The sequence below is a fragment of the Clarias gariepinus genome, chromosome 1 (genome assembly GCF_024256425.1).
Source record: "Clarias gariepinus isolate MV-2021 ecotype Netherlands chromosome 1, CGAR_prim_01v2, whole genome shotgun sequence".
Taxonomy (NCBI): domain Eukaryota; kingdom Metazoa; phylum Chordata; class Actinopteri; order Siluriformes; family Clariidae; genus Clarias; species Clarias gariepinus.
Window position 1 is genome coordinate 34,469,444 of NC_071100.1, and position 21,729 is coordinate 34,491,172.

Consider the following 21,729-nt stretch of genomic DNA (forward strand, 5'->3'; position numbering starts at 1 on the left):
CGAGCGCTAAACAGAAGCGCGAGCTTGTATTGGCTGAAACCGACATAGCGTGACGTAAAACCCCAACAGACCAACCTCTCAGGATTAAAGGACAATTTTAATCTCTCCAGGGAATCTAAAATAGGCGAAATCTTCAAGTTTTCAAGTCGCCAAACTAAATGACGCTATATTCTGCATTCTTTCCTTAACGTACCGTATGTATGCATGCGTATAACGGTGCGTTGTTTACAGAATATATAAGAATAAAATATACAGTAATGCAAAGACAGCAATATAACTATACAATCAAGTTTAACCTCAGTAGATAAGGTTTTCTTGAGGTTTAAACTTGATTGTAATATACCTCAGATAACTTATAACGCTCTCTTTTCAATTGCTGTTAATTTAATCCGCGTCTATTCTGTATATAGTGCACCGTTATACGTATATGCGCATATGTGTATTTCCATATATTCAGCAAATTTCACTTCTGCTACATATATTTGCATATTTACTAGATTCGACATTCATATGCCACTTAATGCACTTCTGTTTAGCTGCTACTTGCATTTCATTGGCTTTGTACGTTTCACAATGATATAATTCAATTTTCTCTAATCTAAAAAAAAAAAAACCCTGATCACTTGATTAGGTTATAAAAATGAATGAAATGAGATATCGCCAGAATATTAATATCAACTCCTGGTCCTGGCTTCAATTCCCGCACTGGTCTTTGGCTTTCCCAAATTGCCCATAGCGTGTTTATACTAATACACCTTGATTAGTTTCAAATATAACAATAAAAAGTCTTGATGTAAAACATTTTTTTCACTGAATACCAATATATTTAATTTCTTGTCAAATAAAAGCTTGTGCAATGATAGAACGACACCTGGGTATTTTACCTTGTCAAGCCCCACCACCTACTGTTAGTTTTTATCATTGCAAGCAAGTGCATTTGTAGTGTAGGTTACTTTCATGTCAGCTTTTGTTTTATTTAATTTTGTTTTTACTGCTAATGTTTCAGACTAAGGAATGACAAAAAAAAACTTTTAAAAGATAGTCAAAAAAGCTGATTATTATTACTGCTATTAAAGTGGGCAAGACCAGCTTAATACACCTATCAGACTTTAATCTGTATATTATCCATTCGAAAGAAATCCACGCAAAGAATTTTCTGATTTTATCCGTGTGTGCAGTCAGATATTCAATCAATCAATTAGTAACAATCTAAACTTTGAGCCATGTCTGTATACAGAGTTATTGACAAAATCTAGGATGAACTGGACATCCTAATCACAGCATTTAATCAGAAATTTGTGGGAAAACTATAAAGTTTGGCAATACATTTTGTCTGTATGCTTGTTTGTTTGTTACAAAATTTTTGGTTCACCAAATATACCACAATTTATAGGCCAATATTAAATGTTTTCGTGTTTGTCTGAGGGTTACTTTATTCAAATCTGTCAGTCACTAGTCTTTGCTCTGTAAGACACAAAAAACATACAAAAGTACGCAATGTGTATAAGCAAGCTTTTTCTTTTTCTTTTTTTTTTAATCAATTGTTACATGTAAATTGAAAGCCAGGACAAAAAACTGAAATATTTAGAAGCATATTAGTAATAACATAGAATAGTATAATTAGTAATGATATTTAGCTTTGCATTTGTGTTGTTATTGTCATATAAAAGAAAATGAATAGAATTTTCTTCTTTTTTCTGTTTTTGGGTCCAGAAAATTGCTTTATATGTGCAAAAAAATGTTTATTCATGGGTACATAATGTATAGCCTAATGCATGTGAGATCAAATGAATGTGATATTAAACAATATGTAATCATATGAAAAAAACAATTAATCACATCTGATAATAAAGATGAGGTGACAAAATTGCCGTGTGAAATTAATCAAATATATGGAAAAATTTAAATGAAATTTGAAATTAATTTACTCCCTTCCACACACACACACACACACACACACACACACAGACTTTGTAACAGTGCTTAAAATTCTTCTTTAATTATTTAATGTACAGTATATGCGGTTGAATAATTAAAAAATGTACTAACGAAAGACTTTCGTTATGCTGTATAATCACAAATAATGCTTATAAGTGGATACACATATTATGTACCTAAATTAATATGCCAACTATACGTTCCCTAGTAAAAAAAAAAAAAAAAAGTATGCTAAGTATACTAAATCCTAGCATGCCAAAGCATACTTAAATGTACTTGCAGCCAGACTAATGACTAGTATACTTGAAGTTTGCTATTTTGAAACAACTAATTTTGTACTAAGTGTACAATTTTAAGTGTATTAAGTATACATTTGTGTGTTAAAGTGAAACAATACAGTACACACAACCTTCTATACTACAGTATTGCAAATGTATTAACAGTACACTAAAGGAGTTTAGGATAATAGGCTAAATGAATTTTCTACACATAACATGTTTTTGAAAAGAATTACATCAGTAATTATGAGGCAGATTTTATTCATGAGTTCAACAGATTTAATTTGCACAAGGTAACAAAAAAGCACTACTATAGTTTATTTGTGTTCAACAAAAGTCAGATTGTCTTACAAACACACAAACTAAAATTTAAACTGTAGTCTGAACACAGACAGACATTAGTATTAGAGTATACAGGTACAGTATTAGTTTAAACCTGGTGTGTTGATTCTGTTACACAGAGACTGGAAACAGGCCGAGAGCTACAGAGCCATTATACCACAAGCAAAGTACATAGGATTTAGCAACAACACATTAGACAATACATTCTATAGCTTAAACTATGGACTTAATTTTAAACTACCAAACACAAACTATTAAATTTACCTTATGTCGATGAAAATTAAATAATAACGATACCAACAAACGCACGCAACGACGCAGCTTCCAGCCGTTAATTCAAACTAGAAGCGGAGGCCTGGGGAGCCAATCAGACAGTCCGAATTTGCCCGCCTCTCGCTTCTGATTGGCTGGTGTCGCGCTGATTCTAGTCTCTTCTGTTGAATGGAATAGTTGAAGCTATAACACTGCTGCAGTTCGTGCAAGTGTCGCTTTATAACAGTGAGCGCATAGAAGAAAGTTTAAACACAGAAATTATCTTGAACGTGCAAAAGTGATTTTCAGATTTTTAAAAACGAGTCTAAACGCGTCAAAACGCGTATAAATAAGTACATTTACATTTAACTGATAATATACTGAGACTACCTTATATTAAAAATTGTATTATAATGTGTTCTTTCTGTACTTTTGTACAATGATTATTTCGAGCATATTCTTTAAAAATATACCAAAAATACATTGAAAAACCAGTTTAAATAAGTATACTTTGGAAATTAAACAAACCTTTCACTTAACGTATATTTTCCAATAATATATTTTTGGAAAGTGTACTATAATACAATTATTTTGAAGTATAGGCTATTTAAAGTATACTTCCAAAATTTGGTAAAAGCATGATGTTAGTATACTTTTTATATATTAACTGATGGTACAATTTTTTTGTTAGTATATTTGCAATATACTATCGAGGATTTCAATATATTTGTAATAGACTAAAGTGTTTGTTTTTTTATCTAAGACACTGGAAAAATTTAACTGATACAAGAAAAGCAAAAATTATTGTGCTGCATATATTTTAAAAATATATATTTTTCGCATTGACTTATTTGTGTTAATTCATGTCATTCTCAGTAAGATTCCAGAAAACATTGTCCTTAAATTTCTTGTAAATAGAATTGTTCAGCTGCAACACAACAAAAAGAGATACATAATTCAAAAAATCCATTAATAGACAGACAAGCTGCAATATGCATACAAACAAAGACATAAGCATTTGAGAGTTTATAATTAACTGTATATAAACATGTGCTTTAAATTAAGTATTTGTAAAAAATGTTATTAAATCTAATTAAATCTGGACTAGAAGGAGAGAAAAACGCACATTATACAATACTTCCTGAAATTAGGCCTGTGCTTTTGGTAAGTGGGTTACCGTTAGTTAAGCTAAATCTTTCAGTCACTGTTCTACATGATATCATAAACTCTTAATAAACTTAAAAGGCTCAGTTTTTATGATAATCATCAATGTATATTGTTTGAGGAAAAGGAGTCTATGTATTGGTATGTGGTGCTCATTTGGTTATTCAAACAACAATTTTGTTGTTTCTAAATCCTAAATCCTTTACAATTCTATTCTTTATCTTATATATTTGTCACTCACCGCTGTTAGGATATTGGATTTAGCATTGGAGCCCATGCAGTAAAGTTGAGTGGAGGAGGAACACAGCATCATAAGGGATAATTTTCTAAGTTCAGGTTCTGTACAAAAAACACATTGTTTTTTATACAAAGTTTCTAGTTTCATAGTTTCATTTACATAGTTTCATTTATAAGTGATTCAAGCAGCAATATGACTTAATCTCTGAGCAGTAACACTGTGTCTATATTTAACTGTCAATAATCGTGACAGCATGCTGTTTTATGGAACATGCCACAGAAATTTTCTGTATTTTACTTTGCATTAAAGTATCGAGCAACCAGCATGTAAATTTGTGTTGTTATGTTTTTGGTTTGTCTATGTGAATATAAATGTGTTTCATATTGTGGCCTTTTAGTATGGAGGTGGCCTGCCAGGTGCAAAAAGTCACCACTTTTGAAAGGACAAATTGTCGGCCTGCATCAAGCAAAGGAAACATTAAAATTGAAATTTGGAAAGATTTGCGGTCAGACAAAAATTATAAGCGACCATGACTGGAGATCACTTAAATTATTAATCATAAAAAACAATTCATTAAAAAAATCACAGCCATGTTTACTAATGAAAGTAAGAACATTTCCACATGCACAGTGTAATGAGAACTCAAAAGATTGGGACTAAACAGCTGTGTGGCCATTAAATTTTTTTTATAAAGAAATAAAGAAAAAAAATGTTAGTGAGGGTAATCAGCAAAAGGGCTTTTATTTGCCAGGGAACATAATGATTGGACTTTGGAGCAAGAGAAAATGTTCTGGTGAGTCCAGATTGACACTATCCAAGAGCGATGAACAAGTCAGGATAAGAAGACAAGCACATGAAACGACGCACCCATCATGTATAGCACACGTTGTACAAGCCTCTGGAGGCAGTGTTATGATGTTCAGTTGTCAGGTATAGGCTCAGCCATGTTGTGTGTCAATAAAATGAACTAAATGACCACAGTATAACATTTATGGAATTTTTCTTTCATGATGGCACAGGCATGTTCCAGGATTCAAATTGATGCCCTTTTCATGCACTTGTGAGGCATTCAATAAAATACTAACTAACTGTCAAATTAACAAGATTAGAACTTCGGAAAATTGCACTCCCTAAACATCCATAATTAAATTCATATTTTTGATAAGTATACACACTGAGAGTAGACTTACAAAAGAAGAAAAAAACACTTTATGTGAGAAGCATATAATTTCCTTACTTGTATATCCAGTAGTCTCTGAGGGAAGACTTTCAAGACCACCAGCTAAAACTGTAACATAAAAATTGTACTTGCTGCCAGATTTGAGTCTATCAATCATGGTTGAGTTGTTTCCAGTTATGGTTAGATTTCCACCATCACCCCAAAACTCAGAAACATATTTCACTGAGTAAACAATGCCTTTTACTCCTTCTGAGTCTATTGGGTTTTCCCACCTTAAATGTACTGTGGTATTGTTTAAGATTTCTGCACTAGCCTTACCAGGAGAATTGGGCTCTAAGAACAGAATAAAAATATGTCAGATATGTTAGTGTATGGTCAATCTGTAAATGAGAACACATCCAATCTCATTTTCTCATTCAGTTCATTCAGGGTAATTTAAGTGTATTTTTCATTTTTATAAATTGTTTTATATGTTATAGATTTTGTTAAAAATAAATAATATATAGTGGTTGATAATTACCTTTATTTGAAAATTAGAAAAGTAGAAGTAAAGAGTAGAATTGTAATTTAAATGTGATGGTATTAAAACTAATCACTTACTGGTAAAAGTTGAATTATTGACTGCAATACTTGGATTCAGATCTTCCTTCACATAAGTAGTGACAGTAACAGTGTAATTCGTTGCTGTATTTAAGGAGTTGAATGTATAATTCAACAAGGTTGTGTTGGCATGAGGACCAGGGATGTTCTGGCTCATGGAGCTAGAGATATTTACAATGAACCAAGCAAAATTTCCTTCTGGACTGTTCCAAGTTGCAGTAATACTGTTATTTGTACTGTTCAGTGAAAGGTTCCTCACTGGCATTGGTGCTAAAAACAATAACATCAAAAGTTACACAATTCAAAATACAAACAAATACATTTTTATAGGAATGACGGCTTGAAAACTTTGAATAATTGGTTAATGACTCTTTGGGTGTCAAGTTAAGTAGGTTGCCATTTCATGCAGATTTGACATCAGGGCAGCTGGCATAAATAGTTTAGACAGGCTAGCAGACCTAATTCAAAAACACAGTTATGGAAAGGTGGTTTACTTGCTCTGTTATCCTCCCCAAGATACCTTTGGTTTGGTGGTTTTTTTCTTTGGGTTTGAATGAAATCTTCTATGTTAAAATTAGAACATGAACCTAGATTCCCTCTGACTTGAAAACCAAAAAAAGTCTGAAATCATGAATACAGCTGACCATCACTGACACAGTGTACAATGTGTTCGTAATATTCTGCCCCACATTCTTATTCTGTGACATGATGAAAATCTGATATTACACTTTGTTCAACATGAACAGTTTCATTGTCAAGTTACTACCCAAAATTATATTTTAACCTTAATACCAGCCATTACCGTTTAATATATAATTCTGTGATGTGTGACATGTAATGAGTGCAAGAAAAAAGGGAAAAGAAAAAGTAATCTCTGACTCACTAGTATAAGCAGTGATAGAAGTGGCTTCTTCTTCATCAGGGCAGTTTGGTACTCTTACTGACACGGTTAATGTGTAACTACTACCAGATGTGAGGGAGGACATGCTTGTGAGACTTAAATTTTTTTGTGTTAAATTCTTTAAAGTAGTTCCATTGTACAGAGTAATGTTATAGATGTAGTTCCATCTATTGCTGTCCGGTGAATCCCACCTCGCTATTATCTTGTCACTTTCATTGTTGAAAGAAGTAAGGTTTATCACTTTGGAAGGCTCTGTAAAATTAGGTTCACAATCAGAGAAGGTTGCAAGGTAACAGATTTTAAATGAGCACTGTGGTAAAATGAATACTGTGTTTCTAAAGTCAAAGAAATATTAAAAACTCCACTTTAGACTAAAGACAATACTTGATAATTACTTATTTATTTTACTTAGAAATAGTTAAAGGCAAATAAATATATAAAAAAAATTTCATTACAATTTGTAAATTTATTTTGAATGTTCATTCTAATAAAGATATATGATCATCATATATTGTGCAAATATTATATATTACTTCTTAATATCAGCATTATATATAGATACACTAGTGGCCAAAATTGTTAACATAACATATGCCATGTATTATAGTTCTCGCTGTGCAATATGGTGTATTCACCAATTAATTATAGCCAAGCTTCTGGGAAACTGGCTATGTGACAATAGTCTTTAGCTTCTGGAGCTATGGCCCAAGTTATATCGAGACCAAATCCCAAAAGAAAACTTTTGGGCAATGGTAAAGAAGCAATAGCATTCAAGAAAGCATCTTCTTTACATGAAAGATGTTGTCTACATCAAGCAGACATGGATTGAACGAGTGACATCAGAGTACTACAGATGTTTTTTGACTCTATGCCCAGCAGGATGCAGCAGGTTTTAAAGAATAAAGGGCTTAATTGTAAATATTGACTGTTTTATAGCAATTTAAGTGCATAAAATATCAAATTATTCTTATCATCCAGATTGTTAATATATTTTTTTATTAAGAATGTAAACATGTAATTTTACTTTTGTCTCAATACATTTGGCCACTACTGTATATAAAAGTTTGAATAATGAAAAAATTTGTATATACTGTATTATTTTCTTACTTTAATTTTAATAAGTAAAAATCATATAGTTTTAAATAGTTATCAATTACAAACAATAACTGATGGTATTATATTGTTTAATAGGTTAACCGCATTACTCACTAGTGCAAGTACTGATGTGGCCTGGCTCTCCAAAAATGGTTATATTGACCACAGCTTTTACAGTGAAATTATACATTTGTCCTGGTTCCAGTTCAGTTAATTGGCATTTTTCAGGACAGCAACTTCTATTTAAAATTTTCTGGTCACTAATTACTAAGTAGGATACATTAGTTCCCCCTGATGTGTTCCAACTGAGGGTAATTTCATCTGTTCCCACCTTTACTATGCTAAGATTACTGATTTTCTCTGGTACTAGAAGAAATATTTGAAGGAAGAAAAAAAATCACATGAGGTTATCCAGATGCATTACTTAAAATTATCATACAGGTGATGGGACAGAAAACATTGGATAAAGAAGCTGTAATAATACAGTATTGGTATTAATGTACAGAAAAAAAAGGTACAACAATATCATGAATGAAATGTCTTTAATTTTACTCACACGTGTAGAAGGAGATATTCTGAGGGTTGAGGTCCCTCTCACACTTCACAGGGATTACCTGCATGGTGTACTCTGTTCCCGGAGCCAGGCCTTCAATCTGGTAACTTGTCGCAGATGTTTCATTTAAATAACTTCCATTGATCATTACTCTGTACTGAGAAATGTTTATACCTGCCTTACTCCAACTCAAAATCCCTCCACTTTGTGTCCTGTTGGAGATTGTTATGTCACCATAAAAACGATCTGCAATAAAAGACAGAATGAAGTATAAAGGCTTGTTTAAGGGGGAAAATCTTTTTAGTGAGGTAAAGTGGGTTTTATTTAATGTAGTATTTTAAATTACAAATCAAAACATTTAAGTATATGATACTTCACAAGTCAGAGATCCTCATGAATGAAACAATAAATAACATGTAGTGTTATTTGCACTCTGTTAAAAGAAACTAGACAAACAAACTTGGTTTTAAATACCAAAAGGATATCAACATGTTTCGAATGATATCTCTGTATTTCATATAAAATCTCCTACCACCTAAATGAGCCTATCCCAGTCGGACTCTGGGCACAAGGTTGGGTAGACCCTGGACAGGGTGCCAATCCATCATAGGGCACACAGGCACACACACACTCGCACACAATGATTGTAAATTGCATGTCTTAGGACTTAGAGAGAAAGTCACCTGTGCCTGAAGAAAAACCACCAAGCATGGGGGAAAACATGCAAACTCCATGCACACAAACCCGAGGTGGGAATCAAACCCTTGACTCAATACTATGCTGCACTATTTTATACTAAGATACTATACTACACTGCACAATATTATACTAAAATACTACAGTATAGTATAATATACAGTACTACAACATTTTTGTTTCCATTTGTAAATAAACATACATTTGAATAGTTATTATAGTACCATAGTGTAGTATAATAAGACATTATAAAAGTCCTATAGTCGTATAGTAAAAACATACAATGTTCTTATTTCTTAGTTAAATGATTTCAGAACATATTTTATTCTTAAGTGGCCCCTTTGGGTTCTGTGTAGAATTAAAGGTTCTATTTAGTGGAGCCCAAACTCACCAATAACCAAAGGATCTTAACCATCACTATCACTACAAATGACTTTTTACTAGAATATCAGGCAGGAGGAAACTCTCACAATCTCCCACTCACTCAGACACTTTCGCGTGTCCAACCCGTACAACAAGGCTTTTGTGTTCTGTTCAACTTCCTCTTTCACCCTGACGTTCATTTACAGTATCTGATTTAAATATGTACCAGTTATGCAGATGTTCAAGGCAATGTAGATGAAATTGTTCAATAGTTACAATACAAAGTTCTAAAGATGACATAGTCTGTTGAAGGAGAATATATTCAGGAACATACTGTCTAAACGTTTCTCCTGCTGGCTACTATGTGCTGCTTGTTTAGTAGCAATGTTGCATGCTGTGTACTACACCTTGAGGTCCATAAGGAATTGTGCACCCACAAATGATAAAATAACCTTGCTTAAGTTGTATATATTGTACAGTATAATTTCAGGAGGCTGGAAAATACTTGCATTTAACTATTTGCTTCTAATTATGTGCAAAGGTTTGTCTCAATTTATGGATTATATTTCATATTTTGAATGACCAGTTATATCTAAGCTGTTTCTAAAGATGCTGTATTTCTCATTCATTGGATTGTGGTATGATGCATCAATGTTAATAAAAAATTAAAGTCACACATTAAAGCAAAGATGTTTGCATAGGATGCATCTCCATATCCTTGCTTTTTTGCCCACTTAACTCCTTGCAACCTGATTCTTCAGGAAACACAATAGCTACAGCTATAAATATGACGAATTCATATTTTCCAAATTCCAGCATGCAGTCTAGAGACCAACACCTCGCTTAGGTGTTAGGAGTGCTAACTTAACCAAATTTAATTTATAACATATAAACAAAAACATTGTTTCTTAATAGACCACAAAAGGTTACTTTACACTAATCATTAATTAATAATTAATAGCTGATAGACAGTCAAAGACAAGACAAGTCAAGACAGTCAGCCAAAACAATTGATACACACTTCAGGAAAAGACAAAATAATACAATAAATATTATATTAATATAATAATAATAATATTATCATTTTAGTAGGCTTGAGTAGGCTTGACTTGTCTTAATAATGTGATAATATTATTATTGAAGTTGTTTCCGGTAGTGTGTAGACATTTTGTGTATTTCCCGTTTATTCTTGAAATGTCTCCACATCATCGTTTGAACAGATATACTGTGTATTACAACATGCATCCTATCTATAATACCTACTGCACCTTCTGTACATATGACTCCATAACCATATTTTACTACTTTATTTCTTGTAAACAGGCCACATATTCACTTCTCATTAGATAATAACTGCTTTTTATTGTCTTTGTATGTTTGTTTAAATGCAAAAGTTAAATGTCTAATTTAAAAAGAATGGCAAATTTCTTACTATGTAAAGAATTTCTCGTGTATACACTGATCAGCCAAAACACTAAAAGACAAAACATTATGCCCATATTGTGTAGGTTCCTCTTCTGCTACCTGGACAGCTCTGGCCCCTTGAGGCATGACTCCACAAGAACCCTGCGGGTGTGCTCTGGTGTGTGGCACCAGAATGTTGGCAGCAGAGCCTTTGGGTGCTCTGCAATATATACTGTAGGGTGGGGCCTTGGAATGAGATTTGTTTGTCCAGAGCATCACATGGATGCTTGATCAAATTGGAATCAGGAGAGTCTGAAGCCTGGGTCCCATGATCGGTGGGCTGTGGTGCATTAGATCCTTCTTATCATGGTCAGCATTTACCTTTTTGGCAAGTTGTGCTGCATTGTGTTTTCTTTAGGATCAGACCAGAAAGGCTGCCCTTTGTTTCTTGCAGGCATGAGTGGGCAATATCCTGCCCCCATTTACAGGTACTGTATATAATTGATTACATATATTAATTAAACATAAATGTTATGACTGATCATTGTACATATTACATATTATAGTCAAACTCAGGGTCAGTTTTAAAACATGAAGACCTTACCATCATAGCAGATGTAGGGCAGAGATTCATTGCAGTGCTTTTCTTGCCACATCCCAAAGCTAAGCAGGACCACACAGGAATCCTCAATATATTGAGGCTCTAAATTATCAATGATAGTACTTATAGAGGAGTTAGGAGATACAAGCATTCTAGGAGTTGAGCTTGTAACCAAATGCGTTGTGGTAAAGACAGTTGGGGATACTGTAATGGGAGGGTTGTACTCGGATGCATTTAGACAGTCACAGAGCTTCCCCAAAGCTGGACACATCATCTCAGTCACTGCACTGTTATTATCCATGTTGAACAAATCGTCTTTCTCAGTGGTATTTAGACATGCACAGAGCCTTGCAAAGGCTGGGCACTGCATCACCTGTGGATTTGTATTGTTAATTACTGGTGGTGGTGGTGGACATGTGGGCTGCGGCACTGGAATCTTTTTCGGGACAGGATGACCAGGATACCAGTTCTGGTAGATGACAGGCTCACCATTGGCCCACTGTGACCAAAATTTTGAAGCACTTGTGTTTTGGCGCAGGCCGATCCAGTAGTCGTCAGTAAGGTTCCGAATTATTAACTCAGCAGCTGCTGGTGTGATGGTGGTCAAGTCTTTGTAACAGGCCTGACATTGAAGTCTGGCATCATCCCATGTGGTTGCATTAGGTTTGTAAAAATAGTCTCTCTCCGTGCTTATAATGGAAACAGCTGAAAAGATATAGGCAAGAAATCATTAGTGATTTTAGATGCTTTATAATAAGACATTTGGTGGCATAGCTAAAAGAAACATTACACTTTCAAGGCATTTTTCTGGTACAAGATTTCACAAACCAACAGATCACAAGCTGACAGTAACTGGCACCATACAGGAACTGAAAATACACAATAGAGCAAAGGCACTCTGAGATTATATGGCTGTTGTTACTTAATAAAGGGGGAAACTACAAGTACACATATGCAACGGGTCAATATTTTAAGGCAACAAACCGCTGTCCTCACTTCTTTATCAAAAGTGTGAAAGTCTGATGGAGCAAGATCAGAATTATAGGAAGGATGCTTTAACACCTTAAAACAATGTTTTTGCAGGGTGTGTCGACAGTGTGGGCAGAAGTTTGCAGATGTGCATTGTCATGCAATATCGCGACACCCTTGGAAATCAGTCCTCTGCGTTTAATCCACAGTTTAGGATCAGCTCCTTAATAAGCATTTTACTGTAACAAGCACTGTTAATTGTTAAACCTTCACTCCCTGATAATGTTCCAATACTGGTTCTTAAAAAATCTCAGAAAACTGAAAGCATCAATTTTCCAGCTGATGGTTGTCTTTTGAACTTCTTTTGGTTCAGTGATTGAGGATGTTTCCACTCAGGTTCGTAGTGATAAATTCATGTCTGATCACCAGTAATGATTCTCTTTAAGGAACTTTCACCTACCCTAGAGTATTATATGCTCTTGGGCAAGTTGTTGAAAGTTAAATACTGAAAGTTTGCCAATGTTTATAACACCAGAAATGTTTTTCGATTAATAATTAAAATGAAACATCTGAAGAGGAGAATGATAATGAATATGCAAGAAAACAAACAAAAAGAAGATTCTTGCTTTAGGTAAAACCAAGAAAAGACTCTTTATTTCTTACAGCTAAAGGATTCTTTATCATTTTGAATAAGAGAGTGGACATTTTTTTAAAATAATTTTTGTCTTATACCTAACTGTAACAGGTTTGTGTGCTATTATGCAGCTCAAAGTTAAATATTTCTGGTTCATATTTGTCTCACTTAATTCTATATACTCATCATAACTGGAAAAAAAAAAGGAAAGGAAAAAGGAAAATCTTTGGCAATGTTGGGGCAAAACAGTAAACACGCCCATCTACACAAACATATTTCCATCCAATGGGAGTATGTGACTTTTTGACTTTATTTTTTGATATTTAGGGCCTTTTATACAATTTTAATGAATAATGAATTTTTAAGAAAAAAGTAAATAAAAATATGAGCCCTTATGTCTACTCATCCTAATAATTACCATTCTACTTCGACTGACTGAAGTTAAGTCAATACTTGCACAAAAAATTTAATATTGCCTTCATGCAGTGTTTGTTAGCTTTTTCACTGCAACTATATCAACTCTATGTTACACAGCATAGTATTGGAGTTATCGGCACTTAAGAGAACACAGTTTGCACTTTTTCTTTCATCAATCTTTTAAATATCCTATTTTCTTATGCAAAATCTGTTTTTATTACCTTTCAGTTTTTGTCTCACCAGCATTTTATTGCATGTCAAACTTTGACAACTTTGAATTAAGTTTGTTTTTATAAATTATAACACCTGCAGTCACTGCTGTAACTCGGTAAATGTTTTTCCATTTGAGGAGCCAAAATAGGAAAAAGAGGCCTGCATTTTGCCTTTTCTAGTGCATGTGTAAAGGTTTTCTGGCCACATTTCTAGTGTAAATTGGGAAGTACACAATTTGAGCACATACCCAAAAATGAGACACAAATGCATTAAATTGTTCAGGGCTCAAATCTAATGCTTTACTGTGTGGTATAGTTTTAATGTCTCATAACCAATTACCTTATTTATAAAACCACTTTACATCAGTTAAAAGTATGGGTTTACATAGAAAATGTCTACTTAATAGCTAACACATGGCAACATTTTAAAGCCTTTTTGAAAAAAAAAGAAAAAAAAAAGAAAAAAAAAAGAAAAAAAAAGGTATTCCAGAAAGTCCAATATTATTAGAATTTCTTAGAATGTGGGTCTACATGGTAAAGGGGTTAATAAATACTTTGTTTCTGCTTTACTCTTTTAGTAGTTCAGCATACATTTAAAGTAACTTCATAAAGTAAGTTAATTAGTAATGCTTTTGTTTGAAATGTGCTGTAGGCTATTTGCCCTCGTATTATTTTCCAGTAATTGCCAAGCTATAGTTGTAAAAAACAGCTGAGGTTGCAACTTACCAACTAAAAGCAAAGACCCCAGCAGCAACATCATCCAAAGTGTCAGAAAATCTTCAGTACCAAAATCACTTGATAATTGTCACAGCTTGAGGCAAAAACAAAGTAATACAAAAAAAAAACTCAAATTAAAGAGTTGTGTGTTCCAAGAAAACAAGAAACCAGTCCTCATGGATACATGAATCTCACTCACAAAAAGAGGTTCAGTTGACAGTAAATGCAGCTGAATCTGACCTGGTAAAACATCCTAGGTGAATGTGGTTGTTGAGTGCACAGCAGAGAGATAAAAGCACAAGGAAATATTTATCATTATATTTGCATTTAGCTGATGGTAAAAGCAGTCTTACTGGTCAGAAATGAGCTGCCACACACACAGCGCTGTCTTATTTGTTTATTTGCTTTCGTCATGTTGAGTTACAGTATAGACAAAATATAAAAAAAGAGCTCAAACGAACAACTGCAAAGGTTTGTATATGTAGATTTAAATGTGTCTTAACTGTACTTGTTTGCACGAAACAAGTAAATGTGCTTACAGCAAAAAAATTAAAGTAACAGAAAAATTGTGTCATGTAAAAAATATATCTGGAATGACTACAGTTAACAAAACTAAACAAAACAAAAACAAAATACAAAGACATAGAAAAAATACTGTTAAACATTTGTCCATTTCCGACCATTTCAAACTGACCTGAGAGAGCGGACAACTAACACAGGATCACCTGAAGCAAAGCATCAGTGGTATAAACATCCTTATTAATAAAAAACATACATTTTAATCCATTGCAAGGGGTTTTAAGATGATGTATCCGTATAAGGCACAAAAAGGTGATCCAACACAAAAAGTAGTAAAGTTTTCTGTACATACAAACGGGTGACACGATAAAGGGAAAAGCTGCATCTTTGTTACAGTGTAAAAGGATTTTGGTGGCATCATGGTCTGCTTGTCCTTTTTAGGGTTAAGAGTCACTGCACATATAAAAAGACAGTAAATTGGTGTTCAATTCCATCAGTACAGGTCCAGAGACTTGCAGCATCTATACCATCTCACACAAACTGTTCAGGAAGCCGGTTTACTCCTTTAAGTTGTCAATTTTCTTATCTAAATTTCAATATAGCATTATATTTGCTTAACAGAAAGTGGAAAGAAAGGCTCATAGGAAACAAAACAATAACAAACAGGGCTCATTTTCAGTCAGTGTCTGTCTTCTCATCATTTTGGAGCAGCTTTTTGCCACAGCCTGGCTGCTTTTTCAAGTTCTTCAAAGTGCTGAAGTGAAAAGAAATGGTACAAGTCAGTCAGAGCTTAAGCTGAATTACAGACAAGCTTAATTTATGAATAAAGTAAAAGAGCCCTTTTACCGTTTCTGTCTGTATTTGTCCTTATCTGCAGGAGGCATCATGTCCATTAACTCCAAACTGTCGTTAATCGTTTTCAGCATATTAAACCTCTCTCTCCCACGAATCTACGGTCAAAGATTAAACGTTAAATTGCACTAATAGAAACTGCTAATCTATGTCAAATTGAAAAAACAATATTATGTAGAGTGCTTATTAAAAGGCTGCATGGATCCCTCACTCACTTGCAAAAAAAAGATTTCCTCCTCAGAACTGGATTCAGTCTTGGTCTTTTTACTTGATTCAGCATTAGGAGTGACCTGAGATTCCATTGCAGAAGATTCTAAAATAGAGTTAAAAAAAAAAAGCAATTGAGAATAAAAACTAAAGGCACAAGAGGCTCATCAAAGGTGGACAAATCAGGAATTCAATAATGAGTAGATTACATGTCCAAGATAATAATGATTAGTTTTGTTTGTTTGCTTGCTTTTGAAGCCCCATAAAAGCAACATAACTACTTATTATTGACTTTTTTTGTAAAAAAAAAAAAAAAAAAAAAAAAGTTACCACTTTTGGTACGCAGGCTTAGTGTAAGTGACAAGATGTTGAGGGCAATTAAATCTTTTATCATGGTATTTTAAGATGGGAAATCACAAGAAATTAATAATTTCTCATCTGAGACATCTATACTGTCTATGGTATACACTTCCCATTCTTGCCCTTGCTTGCTCTTACTTCTTTTAACTCCTGTCGCAGTCTTCAACGTTTTTTTGTTAAGATTTTCTTCTTCAGTCTTGCGATCACGGCCAGGGCAGGCGCACACACGGACCTCAAAACAACGGCGACCTAAAACCTGCCCACTGACGAGCAGTAGCGTACAGTTATATATTAATTAACTTGGTTAATTTACTAGGCCATAGCAGAGGAAAAGTAGAAGAAATGTCAATAAAAGAAACAAAGCAGGACTCACTCATGTGTTTCAAGAGTCATTATGGTAAGAATGGGCCTACGGTTCATGCCTCCCATACAGCTGCTGTTGCACATAAAGTTCAGTAAGACCGTGGTGGCCTCTGAGCCCAGCTGCAGGCAGAGAGAGAAAAAGACGCAAAGATTCCGTTTACTTGGACTACACATTGAAAGACGCAAAGGCCATATGATGTAAATTTTAAAACCAATCAGCAACTTAAAAAAATATTTAAAAATGCTAGACACAGCCATATCAAGTGTACATCTATATACAGCAATGGGGTAATAACCTGCTTGACATTTAAATTTAAACTGAACATATCACCTGAGGAGCCTCATAGGGAACAGTAACACTCTGCCTCTTGGTATTGGGGTCCTCCAGGTACTGAGCCTTCTGACTCCCCTCTATCCGGATAAGGTGGCTGCGATGATTCACACCTGTCAGAGAAACAGAAATAGCATAAGACCCAAAACAATAAAGCCTTGTTCCATGCTCGGCAGGTGTATGCTTGTAAGCATCAACTGCATTTAGCTAGAATTGTAAAATGCACCATTGATCATGGCATTTTATCAGTACATCTGGTTCAAAGTTAGGACAGTAGAGGTTATAATAAAGCACACATGATAAGGACGACATTTTGCATACTTGCAAATTATAACACTGGTCAGTTCTTCCTTCAAATACATTACTAATCCACCAATTCATTGTGTCAATATACCATATTTTGTATTTGCATTGTAAAAACTGTCACTTCTACCCATTTTTTCTAACACTAGCACTAGGTTTCTGACATTGCCAGGAAGACACAGCTGTCAATCACTGACAGAAAGCAAAATATAAATGCATAGATTTCTGCAATCTCCACTGCTGGATTTGTCATACAGTTGACATTATTTTACAGATTCTTCTAAACAAATGCTTTACCCACTGTTTACCAAGAAAATAATAGATTAATAACAAAATTCTAATTAAACTTAATTAAAAGGAGATACCTTCATTGTTCTCTGCGATATTTTGGTGATGAGGGCAGCGCAGCACCACCTCAGAAACGTGCTCAGGTTTTTTATAAATGGGAGTGGCCCTGAGCACTGCTCCCTGAGGAGGAACTTTATCCAGCAGAACATCAACCGGGCACGTCTTAGCCAGCTGGCAGTACAGTTTATCCAAAGGTTTGGAATACTACAAAGAGGAAAAGAAACTCTAACGTTAGTTTACAGCTCTCATTAAAACCATCATGCTTCACGTCACCATCAGGTCTGAAACACTGGCCTCCCAGGGAGTCATTTAATGGACCAAGCATATGAAAATTGTTTGGACAGAGGTCAGGACTGTACGGAGAAGTGGCGAGAACACTCCCTGGAGTTCATGTAATATGCAAGTGGTGCAGCAAGCAGTATAAGGTCATGCACTGTCCTGCAAAAACAGAAAGCATTTAGTGATCAAACCAGGCTGTCCCTCCCCCTTAACATTAAGAAAAAGGGACATTAAAGTACTTCCTGAGAGGCCAGCGTTTTAGCAGTGACAATGGCATGAAGGAAGCAATCTGATCTAACTCTGGTGAACTGTGCTAGGATAAGTGCAACAGTGTAGCATGGGATTATACAGAGAAACAAAGGTTTCCTCTCATAACTGTGTCCTATTAATCTTCACAGTCAAAAGTACCAGTTTGACTTGAACACCCCCTTGTTAAAAGCAGTCACGTTGCCCTGCCTAACTAACCGTGGAGGTAACAGACTTAGTTGTGCTGGTCTGGTTGAAGCGGAGGTTGAAGCTATACTCTCCGGGATAGTCATTGGTGGAAGGTACCACTGCAGCTGGAGGAGGCAGACTGTCGAGGACCGGAGACATTACAGCAGCTTCAGCAGTATTCTCAGGGGCCTCAGAGAGATCCAGGTCATCAAAGTTCTCATTAAAGGTGCCATTGGGCAAGGCCTATCAAATTAAAAGCATGTTAACCTTGAGAAAAGTTAAAGGAGAACATGCAAAAACTGTGCTAGTTAGGGACAAGTGAAACGAACAAGAAAAGGAAAAAACTTACAGCACTGAGCCAGGCATCACTGTCTGCTCTTGGAAGCTCTGCAATAAGGTCCGTAAACTCCCTGTACATGAACATAAAGAAATAATTGAATATTTACAAGGTACTTTGCAAAAAAACAGTTAACTCTGGTCTGGCAACTGGCTTAGTTACAAAATGGATTATTAAAAGTATTATTTTGTCATTGATGTTGTGAGTATGTATTTATTAACATTTACAGAAGACGTATCAGGTGTCAGGACTGTGTAAGAGTGAATAAGCTACAAGACAGATTAATGTACGTGTTGAATTACTTCATTACAGTTGGAATCTGCTTACTTTTCAATACCACAAAAACATTCAATCACATGAGGTCACATAAAAAGCATTTTAATGATGACAAAAACACTGTTTATGGCAATCAGAAATGGTAACCAATTATAAAACACTAACTCCACCACCTGACACTAGTCAAATTAACATTTGGTGTAGCTGTGGGGGGACGGGTGTCAATACACCAGTTTTGCACTAACACTTTCACATTTACTTAAAAGACTATACGTACAAAAGTATGTAAGCATTTTACATATACCCATTATTATATTTTTGAATTTTGAACCAAATAGTTTTTTTCTTTTATTATTCTAATCCTCTTGCTACCTCAGGATTTCCCTCTGGGATTAATAACCACATCACTCGATTTGATGAGCGGTCTGTCTATATATCCATCTTCATCGTTCCTACTCAAACCCTGGGTATGTGCTGGGAATACCCACATGCAGCTACTTTGTTGAATTTTCTTTCTTAAAACTTTAATTGCTTTGGATTACCAATTCCCACAGAAAACTGAACTAAGGACCCACTTTCCATCAAACCCATGTCATGTGCTAACTCACACGTTGCATAAGCCATGATTCCAGATCTGTGCAAAATTGTCCTGGCTCAAAGGTATTGTCATGTCCAGCTCACTCATGGCTGATCTAGGCCAATGCAGGTACAGCAAGCGTCACTGGGAAAACAGCGAGGCAATAGGAACTGCAAGGAGAGACAAATGGTCCAATTGGTAGGTAGAACATATGGAAGTGTGATGAATTAAGTGCTAGCCTACATGTGTTTATACAAATACATTTAAAATGCTCAAGTTTCCTTTAAAAAAAGTAAAAAAATTTCAGCACACATGTATTAATTCTTTCACGTGCATTTAAGCAGTCCTTGCTTTTGAGATTGCTGCTTAATTAGAAACAGAACAAAAACAGGCAGCATAACAACCTGTGTAATACAATCAATTTGTTTAGTTTGTTTAGAATTGTAACAAAACCTAAAAAATAATTGATTTAATAGGGATATGTATACATTCGTGATTGTTGTTACAACTGTCAAGGGGTCCCCACAGCAGCCATTCCAATCTGCACACAACTTGACACAGATTTTATGCCGGTTGCCCTTCCTGACATAACCCCCACCATTTTATCCAGACTTGGGATCGGCACTGCATGCAGTGGCTTTATTTTGGACATTAAGTGGGATTTGAACCTAGGCCTTGGGCATGAGAAAGCTACCACTGAGCCACTATGTATAAAATCGTGATAAAAACTACAAATCTAGGTATCGTAATAATATTGTAGCAAGTAGTGCCTAGTAATTCTCATCCCTAATGTAAAGGCACATCTTATTGGATGAGCGTGTACAAAAGTTACATGTGTTAGAGCAGTTACATGTGTGCTGTAATCTCAAATCAGAATCCTATAACTTCAGCTTGTGAGAGGCACAAGACGATTTTTCCCTTTTGTTTTTAGACATGCTATTCATTTCTTTATGGTGATTAAACTTAGTACGCACACTGGCAGGCAGCACAGCATTCAGTGTGGTAGGAGCAAATAATTTGATAAGTTTGTTTAGAATTGTAACAACCTTATATATATATATATATATAGATAGATATATAGAAGCAGGATATGTAAAGTTGTAATACTAACTAAAAAATATTACTAACTTCTCTAATGTTAAGGCACATCTTATCGGATAAGCATCCATATCAACAGTTAAACTGTAATCTCAAATCAATGAGTAAAATTTTCAGATTGAAAAACTCTCATATAACTTTAGCTAATTACATTTTGATTACTTTTAGATATACTAATAATTCCTTTATGGTGAAATATCTGCCTAAATTGACCTTAACTAGAAGTATTTAACAATGATACATAAATGATGTATAAAAAACAAAAACAAAGGACAGGTACAAGGTTAGATTGCTGCAAAAACATGTATAATCCCACAAGCACGATTCACGTGATTTTGCTTATTTCGTTATATAAAAGCGTATGTAATTGTAAAGAATCATTGGTATAGGAACAGAAGATGCACTCAGAGCGTATTGCGGTTCAGATAAACAGGGCCACACACACACACACACACCCATCCAGGCCCTCAATAACAAAGACGACACACACACACAGACACATCCACTCAATTCCAGGATTTTAAACTGAAGATTAGTGTCTAAGCTTCACCACAGCGGTTAAAAACGCCACAGAGTTATCCTGCATGTGTACTGTCCTTAACGTAACTTTATAAACATGACTTTATCTCAAGCCGTCGCGTTTCTACTTCCTAGTTTGGCGCGCGCGCGCGCTCGTTAACTGCGTGGCCTGCTAGCGTTTCAGTTTCATTCAAAAGCTTTACCTCGCCTCCCAGTCAGGGTTTCACCGCCAGTGACTGAATGCTTCCTGAGTTTGGTCTCAGAACGAGTGTCGAAAAATATGCATTAACCGCTGTGAGACTTTCTAGAGCAACACAGAGCTTCATTCAGCTCCTTCAGCCTAGCACAACAAAACTGAAAGCAGCGTGGCA

General features: G+C 34.9%; 2 protein-coding genes across 2 annotated transcripts; both read right to left on the reverse strand.

Annotated features, from left to right (window-relative positions):
• Positions 1-3,585: 3,585 nt before the first annotated feature.
• Positions 3,586-14,788, reverse strand: LOC128529371 (receptor-type tyrosine-protein phosphatase eta). Its single transcript, XM_053502844.1, has 9 exons — positions 14,564-14,788; positions 11,609-12,310; positions 8,545-8,787; positions 8,103-8,354; positions 6,876-7,145; positions 5,993-6,262; positions 5,450-5,725; positions 4,216-4,313; positions 3,586-3,738 (listed from the first exon to the last, which is right to left on the reverse strand). Exons 1-9 carry the CDS (start codon positions 14,595-14,597, stop codon positions 3,667-3,669), a joined length of 2,217 nt encoding a protein of 738 aa, XP_053358819.1. The 5' UTR covers positions 14,598-14,788; the 3' UTR covers positions 3,586-3,666.
• A 149-nt stretch (positions 14,789-14,937) lies between these two features.
• Positions 14,938-21,729, reverse strand: LOC128529631 (cellular tumor antigen p53-like). The gene is made up of 11 exons (XM_053503101.1): positions 21,562-21,729; positions 19,773-19,911; positions 18,901-18,961; positions 18,582-18,794; positions 17,855-18,041; positions 17,187-17,299; positions 16,866-16,975; positions 16,631-16,755; positions 16,141-16,238; positions 15,920-16,023; positions 14,938-15,827 (listed from the first exon to the last, which is right to left on the reverse strand). The coding sequence occupies exons 2-11, from the start codon at positions 19,847-19,849 to the stop codon at positions 15,749-15,751; spliced, it is 1,167 nt and encodes a 388-aa protein (XP_053359076.1). The 5' UTR covers positions 19,850-19,911; positions 21,562-21,729; the 3' UTR covers positions 14,938-15,748.